Raw genomic sequence first — 22,608 nt, forward strand, 5'->3', positions numbered from 1 at the left:
TCCTTACCTGGGCTAGACGGGTGGTTGGAGAGGCCCGATCTGATCAAGACCCCACGACATGAACACCTTCGACAAACCCGACAAGCTGCAAAATCCCACCCCCACACTGTAGAGATCCCTAGATGTAAAAGATCTTTCTACTCCGGTAGTTTCTTCCCCAGAACTGCTAGACTTTGGAATTCCATTCCAGGTCACTGCTTCCCCAATGTACTGACATGCAGAAGTTCAAGTGCAACGTGAACCAACATCTTGCTGCCCAAATCCCTACATAGTACCCCTGATAGTAGCCCCCTACACCAAAGTGGCAATGTGCCTTGTTTGGGGTGAAAATGTAATAAAAAAATAAAAAAATAAATTTAAAAAAAAAGAGGCTGCTCATGTCAACCCCAAATTCAGAAAATAAAATCAACATCCACATAAACACACAAGCATCACAAAAAAAATAAAAATATTCTAACTGCTGAATTAGAAGATGGCAGCTCTAGGGTTAATTGGCTTGAAGAAATGGTTATATGACATTTTTTTTTCTATTTTCTTGAGTAGTGAAAGAAGGAAGAACAAGTGCTCGTAAACCCCTTACAAATACGAGTATGCCATTCCTGTATCTCTGTCCTACGAGGGCGATTGCACCCACCCACCCACCCTCCTCACCGTATTTCCCATTAAATTGAACTCTGTAGCAGATGGAAAGCAGGGACGATGAAATTTTAAAAAAGAACATTCATGGTAACAAAATCAACCAAGAGACCTCACACCGAGTCCTATTCTGACACTGAAAATAGGGAAACCTTCCCAAGATTCATTATTCTGGAAGCAGTAGACAACATCCCATTGACAAAACTATCTTTATTTTTAATACCAAGAGTAATTTTTACAAAAATAACATCCAAAGCAGTTCAAAATTTATGAAACAAAGCAGTTAAAAATTTATGAAATTGGACAATCCTAGTAGAGGTAGAAAAAAAAAAAGATATGCTGATGTTCTACTAACAATGGAAAAATTCTATGACAAAAGAATTAAGACCTATCCTCATGGAAAAATGAATATTTAATGAAACTGGGCCCATTTTGATTGTTAGAAATTTATTTTTATTTCTAATGCACCTCTCTTTTCTTGGTTCCTTGTTATCCGAACAACTTGGTTAATTTTGAGAAAGAATAACACAATAAAATTCTTGTATTTAAAATAACGTATATTTACAAGTAAAGGTTAAAGTTTCCAAAACAGTTATTCTGGAGGAGGTTCTGTTTGTTGCAGAAAAAGAGAGTAATTTCTGAGAAGTGCTTGCTGTTAATCTTTTTTTTTCTTTTTTATTGTTGCAAGCAACTCTAAGTAATAGTGGGTAATTTGCATAAGTGGCTTACAAAGTTTGAGTACAAATAATTCTAACACACTCCCTCCAAGAAGATTGCAATACGTTTATTGCAATAAAAACAGAAGGAGAGATGTCTCTGAAATATATATAAAGAGTTTATAAAAAAATAATTTGCCGTTTTATTTTTCTATATCTTTGTTTTTCATTTTTTTTTTTAAATTGTTGGATGGTTGATTTTTTTTTTTTTTTTTTTGGTATCAACCTTTTTAGGTCATTCAATGCCAAGAACAATTTTTTTTTTGTACTTTTTTTTATTAATTTATTTTTATTTTTTTGCTTTTTTTGACTGAAAAATATTTTCAACTGGGAATGAATATATATGTATTAGATTTTTTATTTATTTATTTTTAAATAAGAAAGTTGAATTTGTTTAATTATTACAGATAATCAATATTATCTTTCATCATTTGATAGAATTTGGCAGAGGCTTTGCGTTGGGTCTAGTCCTGAGTTGATTGGACACCTCTTCATTACTATTACTATTGCCTAATTGCAGTGTTTTATCATTAAGTCCTTCACTAGAATCATTTTGGAAAGGCTTACTGATAGATTCTTCCATTCGAGTATTACCTTGGGGAAATGATATTTCCATAGGGTATAGGTTAGAAATGGAGTGATACTCTATTGCCCCATTACTTTGCTCCAGTTTAACAGCTCGTATTTTATTGTCAAACCCTATTACATTTTCTAAAACCTTGCCCAGCATCCAGAAGGGTCTCGATTTAGTCGTGGATTTGATCAATACGACATCCCCTACTTTTATTCTATTTTCCCATTTATTTTGGTAAATATTCCTGCCATGTTCTCTTAAACTTAGCAAATAGCTTTCATACCATAATAATTTAAATTTTAATATCATTTCTTCTTGAAAATTTAAAGTTTTATTTAATGAGTTTGAGTCAGGTTCTTCCTGCCAAACCTCTTCTTCTTCAGATTTTAGAACTAAAGAGGAATTCCCATATATTCTCAAAAAGGAATTAGGAGTTAAAATTTCAAGATTAGGAGAGCTTAAAAGGTCTAGAATTTATAGCCAACTTAATATTTGACAATGTTGTTAAAAGTTCAAAATAGCTAAGTCTAGATCTTCCTATGACCTTGAATAGACAACCCTTAAGAACTCTTATCAATCTCTCCCAAGCCAAACCAACCCACGCAGAATATAAAGGGATTTTGATATGTCGGATATCAAATTTCTCTAGTTCTTCCTGAAACGTCTTTGACTGTAGAGAACTTTCAAGAATACAACCTGACTTTTTAAAGGTTTTAGCGTTATCACTGTATAAAAATTGAGGTACAGAATACATGTTGCAAAATCTCTGAAAGGCCAGCATAAAATTTCGGGTGTACATATCGGGTAACAGTTCAAAATGGACTGCCCTTATGTTAAGGCAAGTAAATATTAAAACAAACATTTTTACTGTACTTCCACCCACTTCATTCTTTACCCACAAATGACCTGTGTAGTCGATTCCCACATGATTGAAAGGTTTCACTAAATTGACATGATGCCAAGGCATATCCACAACTTTAGGATATTTATAAGCCAAAGCATTATACTTTTTGCAGGTTGAACAATTATTTATTTCTGCCTTCACAACAGTCAAACCTTGGGGAATCCACACACCTTGCTCTCGCAAATAATTTAATGTGGTACCTATTCCCATGTGTTGCACCTTAGCATGGCAATAGTTAATGAATAAGGACGTAAATTTATTCCTTTTAGGCAATAACACAGGCTTATATACTTCATAGTTGAAATATAGGCATTTGCTTATCCTCCCTTGAGATCTCAAAATTCCATCAGAGTCTATGAATAAATTTAAATTTGAAACCAAAGTGGGGACATTTTTATTACTTTTGTCCTGTGATTTCAAAAAGTCAATCTCCTTGAAGAAATGCTCATTCTGTATTAACCTTATCCAGTACATTTTTGCTTTATTCAATGGATTAACACCATTTTTTTTTCTTTCAAAACGGTTTGAACAATAAACTTGTTATTCTCAATAATTTATTGTAATCAGAATATTTTTCAATGTCCAAAACGGCAGTTTTTGTTTTAATTATTTGATTACAATTAACATTTACTGTTGCCTTATGGTCAGGTGAAATACTCATTAAAGGGTATTTAGGCCAATTTTTAAATTCGTTGGTAAGCCAACTTGGTCCTTCCAAACATAATTTTCTATTTCTTAAATATTTATCGTAAGAGATTCCCCTAGTTAACATATCAGCCGGATTTTGATTTTTATAGGCTGCTTCATTAATTGAAGGTAATTCCTTGTTTGTCTTTAACGAACAATTAAAGACGGGCCTTATTTTCGTTGTCACTTGTTCCGCAGTTTTTAAAATGGGTCTGTGGGGAATCCACATATATTTATAGTAATTTGAAGGATTAACTTCTATTTGTTCGATGATTCCATCTTCTAGTTGTTTGCTGAAGATTGCATCGTATTTTTTAGTTAATCCTCTTTTATTCAAAAAGTTCATTGTTCGGTCCAACATTGTTGCAGTTCATTGTTCGGTCCAACATTGTTGCAGAAAAAGAGAGTAATTTCTGAGAAGTGCTCGCTGTTAATCTTTTTTTTTCTTTTTTATTGTTGCAAGCAACTCCAAGTAATAGGGGGTAATTTGCATAAGTGGCTTTATGCAAATTACCTTACAAAGTTTGAGTACAAATAATTCTAACATGATTGGCAAAAATTCATAACCGAAATAAAACTTACAATCACAGATACCACAAATGTGAACACCTACCTAAACCAAAACAAAGATCAAATAAATCAAAACAAAAACAACAATAGCATCAAACCAAACAAAAATAGAATCTGTACAAATCCCTAGTGCATCCGGAAGCAAAGAATCACCGGTCCAAGAAAGAACCAATAAAAAAGAAAATGAAACATAGCAAGAACCAAAACCCCCAACACATCATGATCATGAACTAAAACAAAAAAATAAGCAAGAACCATGGAAGTTGACAATAACATCAACAATCCAAAACAAGAAAATAAATATTAACCATGGCTAATAAAATACTACAATGGAATATAAAAGGCCTAAAAATTAATATTGAAGAAATAATACTCCTTATCAAAACCCTTCGTCCTACAATAATCTGCTTACAAAAAACGCACTTGAAAGAAAATGACAGAATCAATATCAAACATTACTCAATATACAATTACACAAAAAAACATCAAACATAGCCACTGGTGGATCATCATTACTCATAAATAAAAATATTCCATACAGCACAGTAAATTTAAAAACAAACATGCAAGATGTTGCAATAGCCAGAATGAGCTATGGGGCAGTAAAAAAAGAAACAAAAACAAGAGGCCAAATCATTGAAAAAATAATCACCCAAAACCAGTTATATTTACTCAATAACAAAGAGAACACGTATATCCATCTAGCAGCAACCTAACATTATGTGACTCAACCATAGACATGAACAATAGCTGGAGAAACATACATGTGGAAGTGACCATTTCCCAATTATACTGGAAAACAAGAACCCCAAATTATAGAACAAAATGCCCCACTGGAATATACAACAAGCAAATTGAGAAAAATTCCAAAATGCATGCCAACAAAAATACCTGAAGAAGCAAACATTAATTCGGAACATATTTCAGCAATACGCTACCTTCCATTGCAGAAGAGAACATACCAAAAAGCTCTACAGCCCCAAAATACAACAAACCCGGGTTCAATAAAAAATGACAAAAAATCCATAAGAATAAGTGCTAAATTAAAAAAATTAAAAAATAATCCAGCAAAAGAAAATGTGGACACATACAAAAACAGCAGAGCAAAAGCACGGAAAACTATCAAAGAATCAGAACGGAACACATGGAAAAACTATGTATCAAAAATAAACAAAAACACTAAAACTAAAAAACTATGGGAAAATCTCAAGGAAGAATAGCACAAACCCAATTAAACACATAATATGCAAGAGCATGAAGATCATCGACAAGGAAAACTTTCCAAACAAACTAGAGGGGTCTATATTTCAACCTTCCAAAGATTGAAATCCAATTACAGGAGACCAAATCAGACCTATTATTCCTAAGCAAAACTGGCATTGGACCGACTATTTGCCTAGTTGAGTTTGTAATTAAATTTAACATCAAAATCTGACCCACCCACCCCCAAGATTCCCATGGATATGGAATATATACCTAAATTAGAGATGGCTTTCTGTGTGGTAGGGACATCTCCAGAGAAGACCCTTAAATTACCCTATATCTGCTTCCAGGTTGCATTTGCTCACACCACTGCATTTATATTTGCCCTTTGTCACCCCCACAACAACAAAGTTACTATCTTTAAAAGCATATTTGAGAAAATTGACCTCATCCTGTCTGCTCATCTTTCGGCTAACATTCACATTTGTGGAGACTTCAATGTTCACAATGTAGAAGGGTTAACCCAGTCAAACAGGACCGATGATGAGGAGAGGTTCTGTCACGATTTCTCCATTGCTTATGACCCAAGTCAGATTGTTCACGAACCCACCCATGTACTCAACACTGATGGTCAGTATGCAAGTCTTCTAGACCTTTTCCTCGCAACTTGCCCTGAGCTATGTTCATCTTCTGTTTTGTCTCCACTGGGATCTTCCGACCACTCTGTTGTATCAGTTAAGATAAAAACGAAATATAAGTCCTTTCCATCGTACAGTATACATATGGCTCACTGGGATAGCTTCCGTATATTTATATCAGATTTACTTGTGTGTTCCATGTTTAAAAAGAATGTGTGCTTTACAGTATCAGGCACTGTTTTACAATTTAAAAACAATGTGTGCTTTACAGTATCAGGTGCTGTTTTACAATTTAAAAAGGATGTGTGCTTTACAGTATCAGGTGCTGTTTTACAATTTAAAAAGAATGTGTGCTTTACAGTATCAGGTGCTGTTTTACAATTTAAAAAGAATGTGTGCTTTACAGTATCAGGTGCCGTTTTACAATTTAAAAAGAATGTGTGCTTTACAGTATCAGGTGATGTTTTACAATTTAAAAAGAATGCGTGCTTTACAGTATCAGGTGATGTTTTACAATTTAAAAAGAATGTGTGCTTTACAGTATCAGGTGCCGTTTTACAATTTAAAAAGAATGTGTGCTTTACAGTATCAGGTGCCGTTTTACAATTTAAAAAGAATGTGTGCTTTACAGTATCAGGTGATGTTTTACAATTTAAAAAGAATGTGTGCTTTACAGTATCAGGTGATGTTTTACAATTTAGAAAGAATGTGTGCTTTACAGTATCAGGTGATGTTTTACAATTTAAAAAGAATGTGTGCTTTACAGTATCAGGTGCCATTTTACAATTAAAAAAGAATGTGTGCTTTACAGTATCAGGTGATGTTTTACAATTTAAATAGAATGTGTGCTTTACAGTATCAGGTGATGTTTTACAATTTGTCATTGTGCAGAGGGAGACAACTCTCGTGTCCTTTTTCATTCATTTTTTTCATTTTATAATTTAGTACACTCGATGCAACAATTTTTTAATGAATCAAAATATTAAAAAAAGCTGCAATGAATTTTTTTTATGTAACAAAGTTGATAACAGTAATCATACAAAATGTAGTTTTTACACAACTATTAAGAGAATCGTTTCTGTTTTCATATCATAATTTACAACATTAAAACCAACAAACCTACAATATTTCTATTAGATGAAAACATTTTTTTTAAAAAAAGCTGTGGCAATTTGTTTTTTCATTACAAAGTAAATGGTATGGTAAGGTTTTTAAAAAAATTAATCTTCAACCTTAAAAAATACAAAAGAATGAAACTCTTTAATAAAACAACGATTCAATTTTTAAAGCTGCAGCGACTTTTTTTTTTTTACTGTAACAAAGCTTATAATAATAATACCAACATCTAGGTTTAACATTACAAAAAATGAAAATGTGACAATAATTGTAGAGAAATTGTAAACAAAGTTGATAACATTAATAATACAAAATGTAGTTTTTACGCGGCTGTTAAGAGAATCGTTTCTGGTTTCATATAATAATTTACGACACTGAGACCAACAATATTTTCATTAGATGAAAACATTTAAAAAAAAAAAATCTGTGGCAACTTTTTTCTACATCTTTTACGACTACATGTTTTTTTAATTAAAAAGTAAATGTTATGGTAAGGTTTTTAAAAAATTAGTCTTTAACATCGTGAAAATGGAACAAAAGGAAATTATAAGTTTTTTCAAACAAAACTTTTTAATAAAACAAGGATGCAGAAGCAGCTTTATTTTTTTATATACTGAACAAAGCTTATAATATTAATAACACCAACATTTAGTTTTTAACCTATATATATATAAAAGGCAAAAATGGCATATGCATTTTTGTATGTCCAAGAAAGGCTTTTTTTCGGGTGGGGGGCCCTTCTCGAGAGTGTTACAATTTGGGGGAACTTTTTATATATATATTATATATATATTTTATAAACTCCCGAGATTATAATACGATTTGCGAACATTGTCTCCACATTTATTTTGATCGACTTTTATAAAATTCCCTCTTTTCCGTCCTTTCATGGGTTCGTCTTTTTCCTGTAAAAGTGAAACTAACCAGAGCGAAGTAGGCGGTTTGGCTTTCCTGCCAGGAACGTGTTGAAAGCAATTAGCTTTGATCAATGTTGGGAAAACCTTTCATATCAGACAATTGCTATTCATTTGAGAGCTCCCTCTTTTTCTGAAGAGGTTAATTTCCCCAACATTATGGGGAAACAAATAGAACAGCAGGAAGCTGAACTGGCCTCCAGCCAACATTCATTTTTGCACCTGTGTGAACTCATTCACTTAACAAGTCAATGTTTTGATTGACATCACTAAATTTAAATGTTTTTTGCTTCCTCTCGCGTCATAGTGTAGCGGTAAAATCTCAGCTTTTCTTTCACTTTCTTTCACGTTTCGTGTCACAGGTTCGAGTCTGCCTGCCTACTAACACTTTTTTTTTTTTCCAAACACCTGGACAATGCCAGGTACCTCCGTTAGTAAATAATAAATTGCTGGGTTTTTGGCAGTTGAATTGAATTTACTGGTTTTGGTTAGAAAGTGTTAATAAAATAGGACAAAAATCATTTCATTATAGAGCCATACATAATTGCATTTAAGGTTATTTTTTTACAGGAATGAAAACAAATATTTACATGAATAAATATACATAAATAAATATACATGAATAATTATATTTTAAAGTTTTATGTTTTTGTTTTATTTTACATCAAAATAATTTTATGTGAAATGTTCTGACCACAAATGTAAAGTTGTTTGCAACATTAATTAGTAGATAATATTTTGAAAATAATTTTATTTTTATTTTTATTTAGCCAATCGATGTCGACCATACTTGTATACAATAGCTGATGATTGTAATGACTATATTAATGCAGTTTTCTTACCGGTAAGTTTGATTTACATATGTATAAAAGCATTTAAATGTATATATATTATTATTTTATTGGAATTCATTATTGAGTATTATTTGTATTAATTTATTTATTGCGGACTATTATCCTCATCTTTCTGAGTTGTTTCATGATGTTTCGGCCAACTATTCCTTTGGCCTTCGTCAGGTAGTAACCGCGACAGGATAGGAACTCTGAATCTCATAACTGCATTCTCAGCAATTATACCATCCATAGTTGTCGTCTCACCACGTTTAATCAAGTAAGCCTCTAGCCGACTTTTGGGTAGGATTGAAACTGCTATCTTCAGACAATTCTCACACGGAACCTTAGAGATTCGACATTTCTATCCACTGCACTATGGGCCCTAGAACCGTAGAGATTCAATGTCTCTATCCATTGCGCATGAGAATTGTCTGAAGATAGCAGTTTCAATCCTACCCAAAAGTCAGCCAGAGGCTTACTTGGCCAAAACATGGTTAGACAACAACAACAACAACTATGGATAGCAGTAATTACTGAGAATGCAGTTAGGAGATTCGGAGTTCCTATCCCGTCACACATGACAAAGGCCAGAGGAATAGTTGGCTGAAACGTTGTGAAACAACAACTAAGAAAGATGAAGATAACAGTCCGCAATAAATAAATTATTCATTTAAATGTAGTTCAAAAATTATCAACACAGATTTTAAATATTAATTTTCTCAACATCAGCCTTGTACACTTTTCAAACATTTCACCAGAACATCAAACACTTACTTAAGGAAATACATGAAAATGGAAATCTTCCTAACGATGGCTAAATCAATTTTTCAATGTTTGAATTAATGGTTATGAGTGTGTGTGTTTTCTCAATTAGGTTTCAAGGATTTGAGAAAATAAATAAATGAAATGGACAACTTTATGTCAACACGAATTGACTTTGACACATGTGACAATTGACTTTGACACATTTGACAATTGACTTTGACACATTTGACAATTGACTTTGACACATTTAACAATTGACTTTGACACATTTGACAATTGACTTTGACACATTTGACAATTGACTTTGACACATTTAACAATTGACTTTGACACATTTGACAATTGACTTTGACACATTTGACAATTGACTTTGACACATTTAACAATTGACTTTGACACATTTGACAATTGACTTTGACACATTTGACAATTGACTTTGACACATTTGACAATTGACTTTGACACATTTGACAATTGACTTTGACACATGTGACAATTGACTTTGACACATGTGACAATTGACTTTGACACATTTAACAATTGACTTTGACACATTTGACAATTGACTTTGACACATTTGACAATTGACTTTGACACATTTGACAATTGACTTTGACACATGTGACAATTGACTTTGACACATGTGACAATTGACTTTGATGCATATTATCTGATAAACAGATAATAAAAACTCAAGATTTTTGTCACAAGATCTATTTTTAATAGAGGAAAAGATTCATTTTAAGAAAAAGGAGAGAGAATATATTAAATATTCGTTTTTCAATGTTTTTGTATTCTTTTTTTACAAAACTTTTTTAAAGAAACGGATTGTGCCCTTATTCTAAAATCTTGTTTATAATGATTTCATTTTCTACAATTATTCGATTTATACTTAAATTATTCTAATTCAAATAAATATTTTGAAAAGGGGAATTGTACACCTTAATATTTACAGGTTAGAAAAGTATTTCTTGCAAGGTATGAAAATGGTTAAACAAAATGTCTTTTTTTATAAACTTTAAAAACTATAGGAACATGGTTTAATTTGAAACTTATCAATTTTCAAAATGCACTTTTATAAACTTTACAAAGTGAGTTATAAAAATTTGATTTAAATTGAATCGAAAAATTACCTTAGGTTTATTTTATGTTATGTACGTTTTGTTGCACTTAAAAGAATTTGATTTATCTATTATTTAGCAATTAATGATTTAGTTTATATCTATATAATTATATCTATATAATTAAATAATATCTATATAATTATATCTATATAATTAAATAATTAAATTTAGTTTAAAATTATATATCTATATAATTGAATAATATATAATAATAATAATAATAATATATAACTATAACTATAAATTTAGTTTATAATTATATATCTATATAAATATTAAATTTAGTTTAAAATTATATATCTATATAATTTTAAACTAAATTTTTTTAATGTGCAAAAAAATGTACATAACATAAAATAAATCTAAAATATTTTTAGATTCAATTTACACTAACATTTTATACCATTGTAAAGTTTATAAAGTGCTCTTTCAAAATTGATAATGTTCAAATTATATCTTGTCCCTTAATTTTTAAAGTTTATAAAAACATAATGTTTAACCATTTTTATGCCTTGCAAGAAATCCTTTTCTAGCTTGTCTCATTTTTTTAAGATTATATTTTATTTAATGTTTTAATCAATGATATCTTAAGATATGATTTTCTGCCTAAGGTTTTTTTTAAGTGTAACAAAATGTGCATAACATGAAATAAATCCTTCTATCTTGATTTTTAAAGTTCATCAAACATTTTTCTTGCTTTGCAAGAAATGCTTTTCTAACTTGTACATCTTTAAGATTATATTTTACTTAATGTTTTAATCTAAATTTTAAGAATGAATATACTTAATATGCATGCAAGTTGTTTCAGTATTCTACTTGAGTGAAAAAGTAAAGTTATTTGTAATAAAAAAAAAATTATAAAACAGAAAAACATAAAATTAAATCTACTCTTCTGTTTTCCCCCCTCACTTCTTCACTTTTATTTTCCCTTATGTTTCTGTTTTCATACATATTCTATCTAGCATATTGTGCATTGTTCAATTCAACATAACACATAATTATGTGGCATATACTATTTACCAAGTGTTTTACTGTATTATTACTGGTGCTACCAGATCAGGCTGTCTATTGGCTTCCTGAGACGAAATGCACCTACATTGATGTTCCTTTTTGTTTTTCTATTCTCTTTTGTAAAACTTAATTGTGTTCTACAAAAACAAAAACAAACGCTCCCTTCCCTCCCCTCCTTTTTTTCTTCTTCCCCTACTTCCCAACCGGCCCTGTCGGTGGGGCATTAGAATACACCGACTGCCTCCCTGCATAGAGTAAAAGTCTCTCAATGGGGCCACCTGTTGACCGTGGGTGGCAACCTGTAATGCCTAAGGATGGGATCCTGGTGGTTGAGCAGATCATATTCAAGGTCCTAGTAAGACATGAGGTGCAACACGCCACTTTGGCCCTTACTTGGGTTAAGACAGGTGGTTGGATAGGCCCGATCCAATCAATCGATTGGTCATGACTAGCACTAAGTCAAGACAAACACAACAAGAAAATACGCTCACGCTCCCCACATTAGGCAAAAAACTGATTTAGTAAGCGGTGGCTGGAGGGTCAATCAACTTGCTGAAGAATGGATAAAACACGGCTGGAAAACCAACATCTTTTCTAGAAATGAGGACATTAGAAAGGACGAAGGAAACACGGGTGCTTGAGTCCATCAGCAGGAAGAGTATACTTCTCCTGTATCCTTGTTGTGTTGGGGGCGAATGGGTTTCCCTCCCCCCAACACTTCCCAAATAGGGCTCCGAGGTGGATTCAAAATATTTAAATGGCAAATAAAAAGCCTCAAAAAAGAAACCATTGTGAAGTTTCAGACAAATCTAGTTCAGATTCAGAAACAGAATCACAACACCAAAATCTTGTTCAAAATCTACCTTTTTTCATAATTATTGAAGCAATCGAAGGAGAACCGATAACAAAAGTGTCCTCCTTCAAAATAGAGAAAATTTTCTCAAGTATCAAACCAAAAATGGTCAAAAAACTAAATAACGGCACACTGCTAGTGGAAGTAGAAAGCCAAAAGCAAATCACATAAATCTTTAATTGGAGACTTTTTAATAACCAAAAAGTAAAAATCTATCTCCACAAAACGTTGAATACTAGTAAAGGAGTAATCAGAAGTTCAGAACTATCACTGTGCTCCTTGGAAGAAATTAAAATTAACCTAAAAAATCAAAACGTTACCAATGTAAAAAGGATCCAAATTAAAAAATATGGTGAAACCATCAATACAAACTCATATATTCTAACCTTTAATACCCATCAAATCCCACGTAACATCAAAATAGGATACAAAAAAATAAATATAGAACCGTACATACCAAACCCTCTCAGATGCTACAATTGTCAAAGGTATGGACACCATCGAGACCGGTGCACACGCTCTCCAGTATGCATGAGGTGTGGAGAAAACGAGACCCACACAGATTGCCAAAAAGATCCAAAATGTATTAACTGCCAAAAAGGCCATCGTGCAAATTCAAAAGAATGTGATAAATAGAAGAAAGAAAAAGAAATTATTAAAATAAAATATACAAAAAATATAACCTTCCAAGAAGCTTGTAACCTAGCCGGAAATATAAAATACTCAGAAATAACAAAAAAAAAAAAATATATACAGCATACCACTGGACCAAATAACTAAACAACAAAAGCAGACCTATTAAACATCAAACCAGAAGACATTATGAAATTACTTAATGAAGTAAGGGAACTAATGGAAGAATTCAAAAAAGCTATAAAACAAATAAACAATGAAAATAAAGATTACAAAACTGAACAAAACTCCCAAACCAAAACTCAACCCAAAAGACCCACAAAACCTCAAAGTGCTACAACACCCATGGAAACAACCCCTCTCACCGAAAAAAAAAAAAAAAAAACAGACACCAAAAAGTGGCCATGAAGGAAAAGGAAACAAACCACCAACCAACAAAGAAGCTAAAACCAAAATAAATAGACCATGTTCATCTTCCGGACCAAGAGACTCAATCCAAAACAGATTTGAGGAAATGGGCACGGAAGATCAAAGATCAGACACTAACGACTAACAAAAGTTAAAAACAAATACATAAAATCTAATCATAACCCAAAAAATCATCCAATGGAATTGCCGGGGCCTAAAACCCAACATAAATGACTTATTACTCCTTATAAAAAACCATCAACCAGCCATCATATGTCTCCAAGAAACCTTTTTAAAAGCTGAAGATAAAATAAATATAAAAAACTACAAAAAATACAACCACATACACAATACCCAACAGAGGAGTATCTATACTTATTAGAAATAATATCCCACAAAGCAAAATAGATCTAAAAACTAATATTCAAGCCATTGCTGCAGCAGCCACACTACACAGAACTATAAATATCTGCACTATCTACATCCCACCCCAGGATCCAATAAACGAAGCAGAGCTAAACAGAATAATAAATCAGTTACCCAAACCCTTTTTACTGTTAGGTGATTTCAATAGTCACAACGATATATGGGGATCTGCATACTTGGATAAGAAAGGGAAAAATCTTGAAAAAATTATTAACGACAATGACTTATGTATATTAAACAATAAATCCAACACATACCTTCATCCTGCTTCAGGCACCTACTCAGCATTAGATTTATCTTTGTGTGACCCTACTATCCTCATGGACTATAACTGGAAGGTTCTAGAAGATTCATGGGGTAGCGACCATTTTCCAGTGATTTTAACAAATCTAAAAGAAGCAAAAATCCATCTCTCCCAATGGAAAATAAAAAAGCAAATTGGGAGGAATATAAAAAAAAATGCCAACAAAAACTCAGGAGGAAAACCCAAATAAATCCATAGAATACTTCTCTAAAACATTTCTAGCCATTGCACATGTATGTATACCTAAAAGTAGCAGAATTAACTGTGGAGAAATGCGTGACTTACCTGGATAGACCACGTGCGGGTCGGTCACCGAAAATAAATAAAAAGAAAGAAAAGAAACGGTCAAGACTCTTATTTATAGAGTAGTGATCACGTGAGTTAGAAGAATATGCAAATAGAGGTGAACGATTTTGCGATATAAAAAGCCTGTGTTGTTAAGAGGAGGGGAGACTGTTGGCAGAAGTCAGTGCTGTCAGACGTGCTTTAGAGTTTTGTTATTATATGCTGTGTTCGATTGTTGGGAGAGAGAAAAGAGAAGAGGAGGAACCAAGAAGACATTCTGCAGATACTTGACTTTGTGTTGGTTTTAAGCTATTTCGGCGCTTGGTGTGCGGTTACTAACAATGGACAGATTCGACATTCGCTTAATACCCGAGTTCGACGGATCTACCACTGGACCGGCTGTCGTTGAATGGATTGAAAAGGCAGAGAAAATCTGTAAACTGTGCAAAATTAAAGAACCAGCCACAGTTATCCCTTTGAGGCTAACCGGAGGGGCCTATGCAGTCTACCAACAACTCGGGGATGAACCAGACTGGGATGAAATCAAGCAGAGCCTGTATACAGCGTTTGGTACAGATCCATTTGTTGCGTGGCAACAGTTCACGAGCCGGACACTTCAACCCAAGGAAACAGTCGACGTGTACCTAGCCGACCTGCGAAAATTATCTGTACCGTTTGGTGGGGTCAACGATAAAATATTAAGCTGTGCTTTTTTGGTAGGCCTATCCGAGGAGGTCAGTAAACTGTTGCGGGCATCATCAAGAATCGATGAATTGTCAACTGATGAGTTATTGGCCCGAGCTCGAAACATCTGTAAGGAACAGGAACCAATTGCAGCAGCAGCTCGTTTTCGACATGGAGGCAATGTGGACTCTCTTCCAGATAGTAATAAGCATGCCACCCCAGTGTGCTATAAATGTGGGGAGGCCAATCATTTTGCTAAAGAGTGCCGGAGTGATAGGAGAGGTGTATATCCACAATCAAAGAGACCAGTGCAATGCTATCGCTGCAATAAGTTTGGGCACATATCTCGCAACTGTTCGGGAAACGAAGTTGGGGGCAAGGTACTATCGCTACCCTTGCCCCCTGCCAACCAATAAACACAGGATTGCCTGTCATTAGCGTTAAACTTGATGATGTGCAGTGTTCAGCACTTATAGACACGGGGTGTTCCCGGTCTATAGTTAGTGCCCATTGCTGTCCGGTGTGGCGGAGGAACCCAGTTGGCGTTATGACCATTAATGGCTTATCACGGGTATGTTGTGGTGAAGGGACAGTCACAATCTGCACTGAGAAGGGTGACACAGCTAAAGTTGACGTTCTGGTGATGCAGGAGAAACCCCTTGGCTACGACATGTTGCTTGGAATTGATGCAATACAAGCACTAGGAGGCGTTACAATCACAGCAGCTAGAGGTATCAGGCTTGGAGAAGGGAAAGACGTCTGTGCAGCCATGTCGATTGAAGAAAAGGACTTCTGTGCTACATTTGATGACAACGAAAGGGTGTGGACTGCAAAGTGGAAATGGGCCATGGGCCAGGAACCAGATCGGCTGTGCAACACGATTCCAGAGTATGCAGTTTCTACCAAGAATAGGGCCGCATATGAAGAAGAACTTCAGATGTGGATTGACAACGGTTGGTTAATACCATACCCACAGGAACGTCTGGGACCACCCAAGGGATTAATTCCGCTCATGGCTGTTGAACAACATACCAAAGAAAAAATTCGTCCCGTAATGGATTACCGAGAGTTGAATCGGCATGTTGATGCGTTTACCGGAAACGCAGATGTGTGCGCTGCTAAACTGAGAGAGTGGCGTCAAAAAGGGAGCAATGTAGCACTTCTGGATCTAAAGAGGGCCTACCTGCAGATACGTGTCCATGAGTCATTATGGCCGTTTCAGACAGTACTACTCAAGGGAAAACTATATTGTTTGACACGTTTGGGTTTTGGCCTAAACGTAGCACCCTTGATTATGACAACCATTATTAAAACTGTTTTGATGCAGGATGAGACCACAGCAAAAGCTGCTTCAGCCTACATAGATGACATCTATGTTAATGAGGACATAATGTCTGCGGATGCAGTTCGAATAAAACTGAAAGCGTTTGGGTTAATAAGCAAAGACCCTAAGCGCCTAAAGGATGGAGTGCCCGTGCTAGGCCTCGAGGTCTGGGAGGAGGGCAATACGTTGCGATGGAAACGAGGGAGCCCACTTCCAAAGTTACCCAATGTATTAACAAGACGTACTGTGTTTTCTATCTGTGGTAAATTGGTAGGACATCTACCTGTCTGTGGATGGCTCCGATCGGCAACAGGAGTGGTGAAAAGACGAGTGACTACAGTAACAAAAGGATGGGACGATGTTGCGGATGATGATTCTCTCCAACAAATGATGGCTGAAATGTTGTCCAGAGTGCATAGGAATGACCCTGCCCGGGGTGAGTGGCAAGTGTCTGGAAACGAACTAAATGCATGGGTTGACGCAAGTTCGTTGGCTACAGGTGTCGTGTTGGAGCAACTAGGTGTTGTTGTGGAAGATGCATGCTGGCTTCGTCCGAAAAATGATGCCCAACATATAAATTTGGCAGAACTTGATGCCACGTTAAAAGGTCTTAATCTCGCATTGCAATGGCAGACTAATGTTGTGCATCTCCACACTGACTCATTGTGTGTTTACCATTGGTTAACCGACACCTTGACTGGAAAGGCTCGAGTTAAGACTAGAGCTGCAAGTGAAATGCTAGTACGAAGGAGACTAGCAATAATTAAGCGTCTAGTTGACGAATACAGCTTGCAGGTAGACATTACGTTAGTCTCGTCGATGCAGAATTTGGCTGATAGCTTGACTCGAGTACCAAAGAGGTGGATCGATGCAATGAGGCAGGGATCCGATCTTCAACAACAAACATGCGCGACTGTAACGGATCAATTAACACCTGACCAGATCCGTATGATACACCAGCAGATTGGACATCCTGGAATTCAGAGGACTGCATATTTTGTCCGAAGAGTATGCCCTGCAACTACAAAAGCATCAGTGAAAGCAGCCATACGTTCGTGTGAAGAGTGTCAGAGAATTGATCCGGCACCATCCCAATGGCAAAAAGGGAAGCTCGAGGTGGAGGGCAACTGGCAGCGAGTAGGGATGGACATAACACATTATGGGGGCAAACATTTTTTGACCATGACGGATTGTGGCCCGACGCGTTTCACAATATGGCGCCTGTTGACACGACAGGATGCAGCCAGCATTATACAACAGTTGAGAGCCGTCTTTTTTGAACGTGGTGCCCCGATTGAAATTCTGACTGATAATGCCGCCACATTTCGATGTCAAGAATTTCAGAAATTCGTGCACGAATGGGGGATTAAAATGCATTATCGGTGTGCATATTATCCCGAGGGTAATGGTATAGCAGAACGGTGTCACCGCACCATCAAAAGAATTGCAGCCAGGACGCAGTGCTCTATTCCAGAAGCTGTGTACTGGTATAATATAACACCCAAGGACAATGCAACACCAGCAACTGCACCAGCCAATGGGATTTACCAATATGAACAGCGTGTGAAAGGAGTTGATGCCATACCATCAGTGGTGAGTGTTGTCAATACACCATATCAGGTGGGAGACCTTGTTTGGATAAAACCCCCAAATGCTGGGTGCACTACGAAATTTTTCCGGGGAAAAATAGATGAAATCATAAGTCCTCAGACCATGTTGATTGGTGGCATACCACGTCACGTAAAAGATATCCGCCCTTGTTATACCTCTTCTGATTCTGAGGACGATGAGGAGGATCACACACCGTTCAGAGATGATCCTGATCACTTACTGCCCCTTCAGGTGAGCATAGAAACACCACCAGCAGAACCAGATGAGGGAATGATGGGACATACTGATGACAATAGTGAGGAGAGCGATGGACACAAGGAAGTAATGCCTCATCGAAATACTCGACAGAGACGAATACTGCCCACCCCCCGTGATTGCGAAACCCAGCGAGAAGGGATGATGGAGCATACCGAGGAGATGACGCCTCCGATTCTTCGGAGAAGTACCCGACAAAGACGGATACTGCCCCCCTGCCCTGATTGTGAGACACCGCCTATGGAACCACGAGACGGGATAATGGAACAGACTGGTAGTAATGATGGTGGTAATGAAGAAAACAGCAATGAGGAAGTGCTTCTTCGAAGGAGTACCCGCCAACGACGATTGCCCGCATGTCCTGTTTGTGATCATGAGATCAGGGGGGAGTGTGGAGAAATGCGTGACTTACCTGGATAGACCACGTGCGGGTCGATCACCGAAAATAAATAAAAAGAAAGAAAAGAAACGGTCAAGACTCTTATTTATAGAGTAGTGATCACGTGAGTTAGAAGAATATGCAAATAGAGGTGAACGATTTTGCGATATAAAAAGCCTGTGTTGTTAAGAGGAGGGGAGACTGTTGGCAGAAGTCAGTGCTGTCAGACGTGCTTTAGAGTTTTGTTATTATATGCTGTGTTCGATTGTTGGGAGAGAGAAAAGAGAAGAGGAGGAACCAAGAAGACATTCTGCAGATACTTGACTTTGTGTTGGTTTTATTAACAAACAACAAAGACCCTGGTTTAACAACGAATGCCAAAAAGCAATTCGCCAACGTAAAGCTGCCTTACGAAAATTCAACTCCCAACCAACAAAATACAATTTAAACCTTTTTAAGCAAAAAATGGCAGTGGCTCGTAAAGTTATTAGAGAAGCAAAAAGAACATCATGGAAAGACTAAATAAATAAAATAAACTCGAATACAAACACCAAACAAGTGCGGAACATGGTAAGGAAAATTTCGGGTAAAAATTCACCCTCCCCTTTAAATCATCTCCTACAAAACAACATCAAAATAACGGAGACAAAAAATATTGCGAATCTTCTTGCTGAAACCTTTCAAAACAATTCCTCCAGCAAAAATTACAGTCAATCCTTCCAAAAGACAGAAAAAAAGATAAATAAATTAAATTTCAACTCAAACAACAAAGAAGAATACAACTATCCTTTTACTAAAAATGAACTCTTAAAAGCCATAAACGAAGCACATAATACAGCTACTGGGGCGGATGAGATACATTATGAGTTTCTGAAACAACTTCCTTCTAAATCTATTACACATCTTTTAAACATGCTCAACAAAATATGGTTCAAGGGAAAACTACCCAATAGCTGGAAACATGCTATCGTGATCCCCATCCCTAAACCAGAGAAAGACAATTCAGATCCACAAAATTTCAGACCAATTGCATTGACAAGTTGTCTCTGCAAAACATTTGAAAGAATAATAAATGAACGACTGAATTGGTATCTGGAAACGAACGACTCAATTGCCAACCTACAAAGTGGTTTTAGAAATAAAAGACGAACAATGGACAACATAGTTTGATTGGAGACCTTTATCAAAGAAGAATTCATTAAAAAAGAATATGCAATAGCTATCTTTATTTATTTAGAAAAGGCATACGATACAACATGGCGACAGGGTATAATAAAAGACCTTCACAATCTTGGATTAGAGGGCAGACTACCCATACTGATAAAATATTTTCTATCTGATAGAAGTTTTAAAGTAAGAATCGGACCCACCCTATCAGACACAAAAATACAGGAAGAAGGAGTCCCACAAGGATGCATTTTATCAGTTACGCTATTTAATATAAAAATTAATAATATTGTAAATTGTCTAAACAATGAGATAAATGGCTCCTTATATGTGGATGACCTTGTAATCTGCCATAGATCCAAAAATATTCATACTTCAGAACACCAACTGCAAATGTGCATAAACAAACTAACACAATGGACGACAGAAAATGGCTTTAAATTTTCAACAACCAAAACTAAATGTGTCCATTTCTGTAATCATAGAAAAATGCACAATGATCCTATTCTCAATCTAAAAGGATCAAAAATCGAAATAGCTGATCAACATAAATTTTTGGGACTTATTTTTGATAAAAAAATTCTCCTTCATCCCTCACTTGAAATATTTAAAACAAAAATGTTTCAAGACTCTACAACTATTAAGGGTTATAGCAAATACTGAGTGAGGATCAGACTGCTCATCACTCTTAAAATTATATAGAACTCTTATAAGAACCAAACTACATTATGGAAGCTTCATATATGGTTTAACCAGAAAAAGTTACCTTAAAACTCTAGATTCTATCCATCACACAGGATTAAGACTTGCCCTGGGCGCATTCAAAACCTCTCCGACAGAAAGCTTATCTGCTGAAGCCTATGAACCTCCACTAAAATTGAGACGTGAAAAATTAGGCTTACAATATTATCTAAAACTAAAATCAAACCCCAAAAATTCTGCCTATCAATGCACTTTCAATCCCAACTACACACATCTATTCAAACAAAAAGAAAATGCAATTAAACCCTTTGGTCTCTACATGGAAGAAACAATAAAACCACTTACAGACAACTCAATAGATCAAACCAGTATCCACGAGGAAAATCTCCCAGAACTCCCACTCTGGCTATTAAATCAACCTAAAGTCATACTAGACCTGACAATATATCCTAAATCCAATACTCACCCTGCAGACTATAGAGAAAAATTAAACAACATTCTGGATACTTACCCAAATTGGACGCACATTTACACGGATGGTTCCAAAGATCAAAACAAAGTGGGATGTGCCGCTATTTCAGAAAAGACTATTCAGCAGAAAAGGTTACCAAATAACTCCTCTATCTATAGTGCAGAAATGACAGCCATAAACTTGGCTCTAGATATTATCATCAACCAAAACTCCAAAAAATTTATAATATTTGTAGACTCATTATCAGTATTAGAAGCAATAAAAAAAATTAAAAATTAAACAATCCCTTACTCATCAAACTGTTACAAAAGATCCATTCTATCATCCAACACAAAACTTTCTTCTTCTGTTGGATTCCCAGTCACTACGGTTTCCATGGAAATGACAAAGCTGATATGGTGGCCAAAAATTCCTTAAAACTACAAATAAACGACATAAAGATCCCATATACGGATTACAAACATTCAATAAACATTTTCATCACAAAGAAATGGCAAGAAAATTGGAACAATTGCCAAAATAACAAACTCTTCCAAATTACCCCTATACTTAAAAAAAAAACCCTCTAGATACCAGAAAATCACGTAAAGAAGTAGTAGTCTTATCACGTATCCGGATAGGACACACATACATAACTCACTCCCACCTACTAAGAAGTGAAGAACCTCCCAAATGTATACCATGTCATGAACCTTACACAGTGAAACACTTTTTACTTGACTGTCATGATCTCGCACAAATTCGTCAACACTACTACAAGGCAAGATTTAAAAGAACTCTTTGATAAAGAAAATCCTAAAACCATTCTAAATTTCTTAAAACAAGCAAATCTTTACCATAAAATATAAAAACCATCAAATAACAAACTACACCAAAACATTGGCCAAATATATCCAGCGAAAATCGATTCTGAAAGTATCTAAATCTTTTATACAGCATTAAATGACACAAAGAAGGTTGATATGCTGGTTAAACAAACAAACAAACTGTATTATTAATAATTTATTGATCCAGAGTTTGTTTCAAATTATTGACTGAGGCCATAAATAATAAAACAATATTAAAAAAAGTGTGTTTAACATATTTTTTTTAAACTTATTTCTTTATCTCTCATTATCCTGAAACTCATTTCTTTTAAAACCAAATTTCTCTACGACTTTTAAGCAAAATATAATAAACTAGCAGGACGCATTAACTGGCGTTGTCTGGTGGAAGTATGATCTCCCCCTCATACAAAAAGTTAAACTATGGTTGTTGTTAGTGGTCACTGCCATTCTTGGCCAATTGCGGACAGTAGCAGATGTGGCGGCTGTGGCCGAAATATAAAAAAAGCAAGTAAGGGAATGCGTAAATGTGGAGGTGGAGCTAATGTAAAAATTTACCCCCCACATATTGTAAAAACAAGTTTAAAAAA

The 22,608-nt window shown here is 35.1% G+C and overlaps 1 protein-coding gene across 2 annotated transcripts in view; it reads left to right on the forward strand.

The window, feature by feature from the left end:
• Window positions 1-22,608, forward strand: part of LOC145296841 (receptor-type tyrosine-protein phosphatase alpha-like) — a 978,869-nt gene that overhangs the window by 849,106 nt on the left and 107,155 nt on the right. For both annotated transcript variants that reach the window (XM_080142961.1, XM_080142962.1), the window contains exon 22: window positions 8,729-8,802. In XM_080142961.1, the coding sequence (XP_079999087.1) occupies window positions 8,729-8,802 (74 nt within the window). The remainder of the gene's footprint in view (window positions 1-8,728; window positions 8,803-22,608) is intronic.

Source organism: Euprymna scolopes, chromosome 17, assembly GCF_053919585.1.
Source record: "Euprymna scolopes isolate OS-2025 chromosome 17, ASM5391958v1, whole genome shotgun sequence".
Lineage (NCBI taxonomy): Eukaryota > Metazoa > Mollusca > Cephalopoda > Sepiida > Sepiolidae > Euprymna > Euprymna scolopes.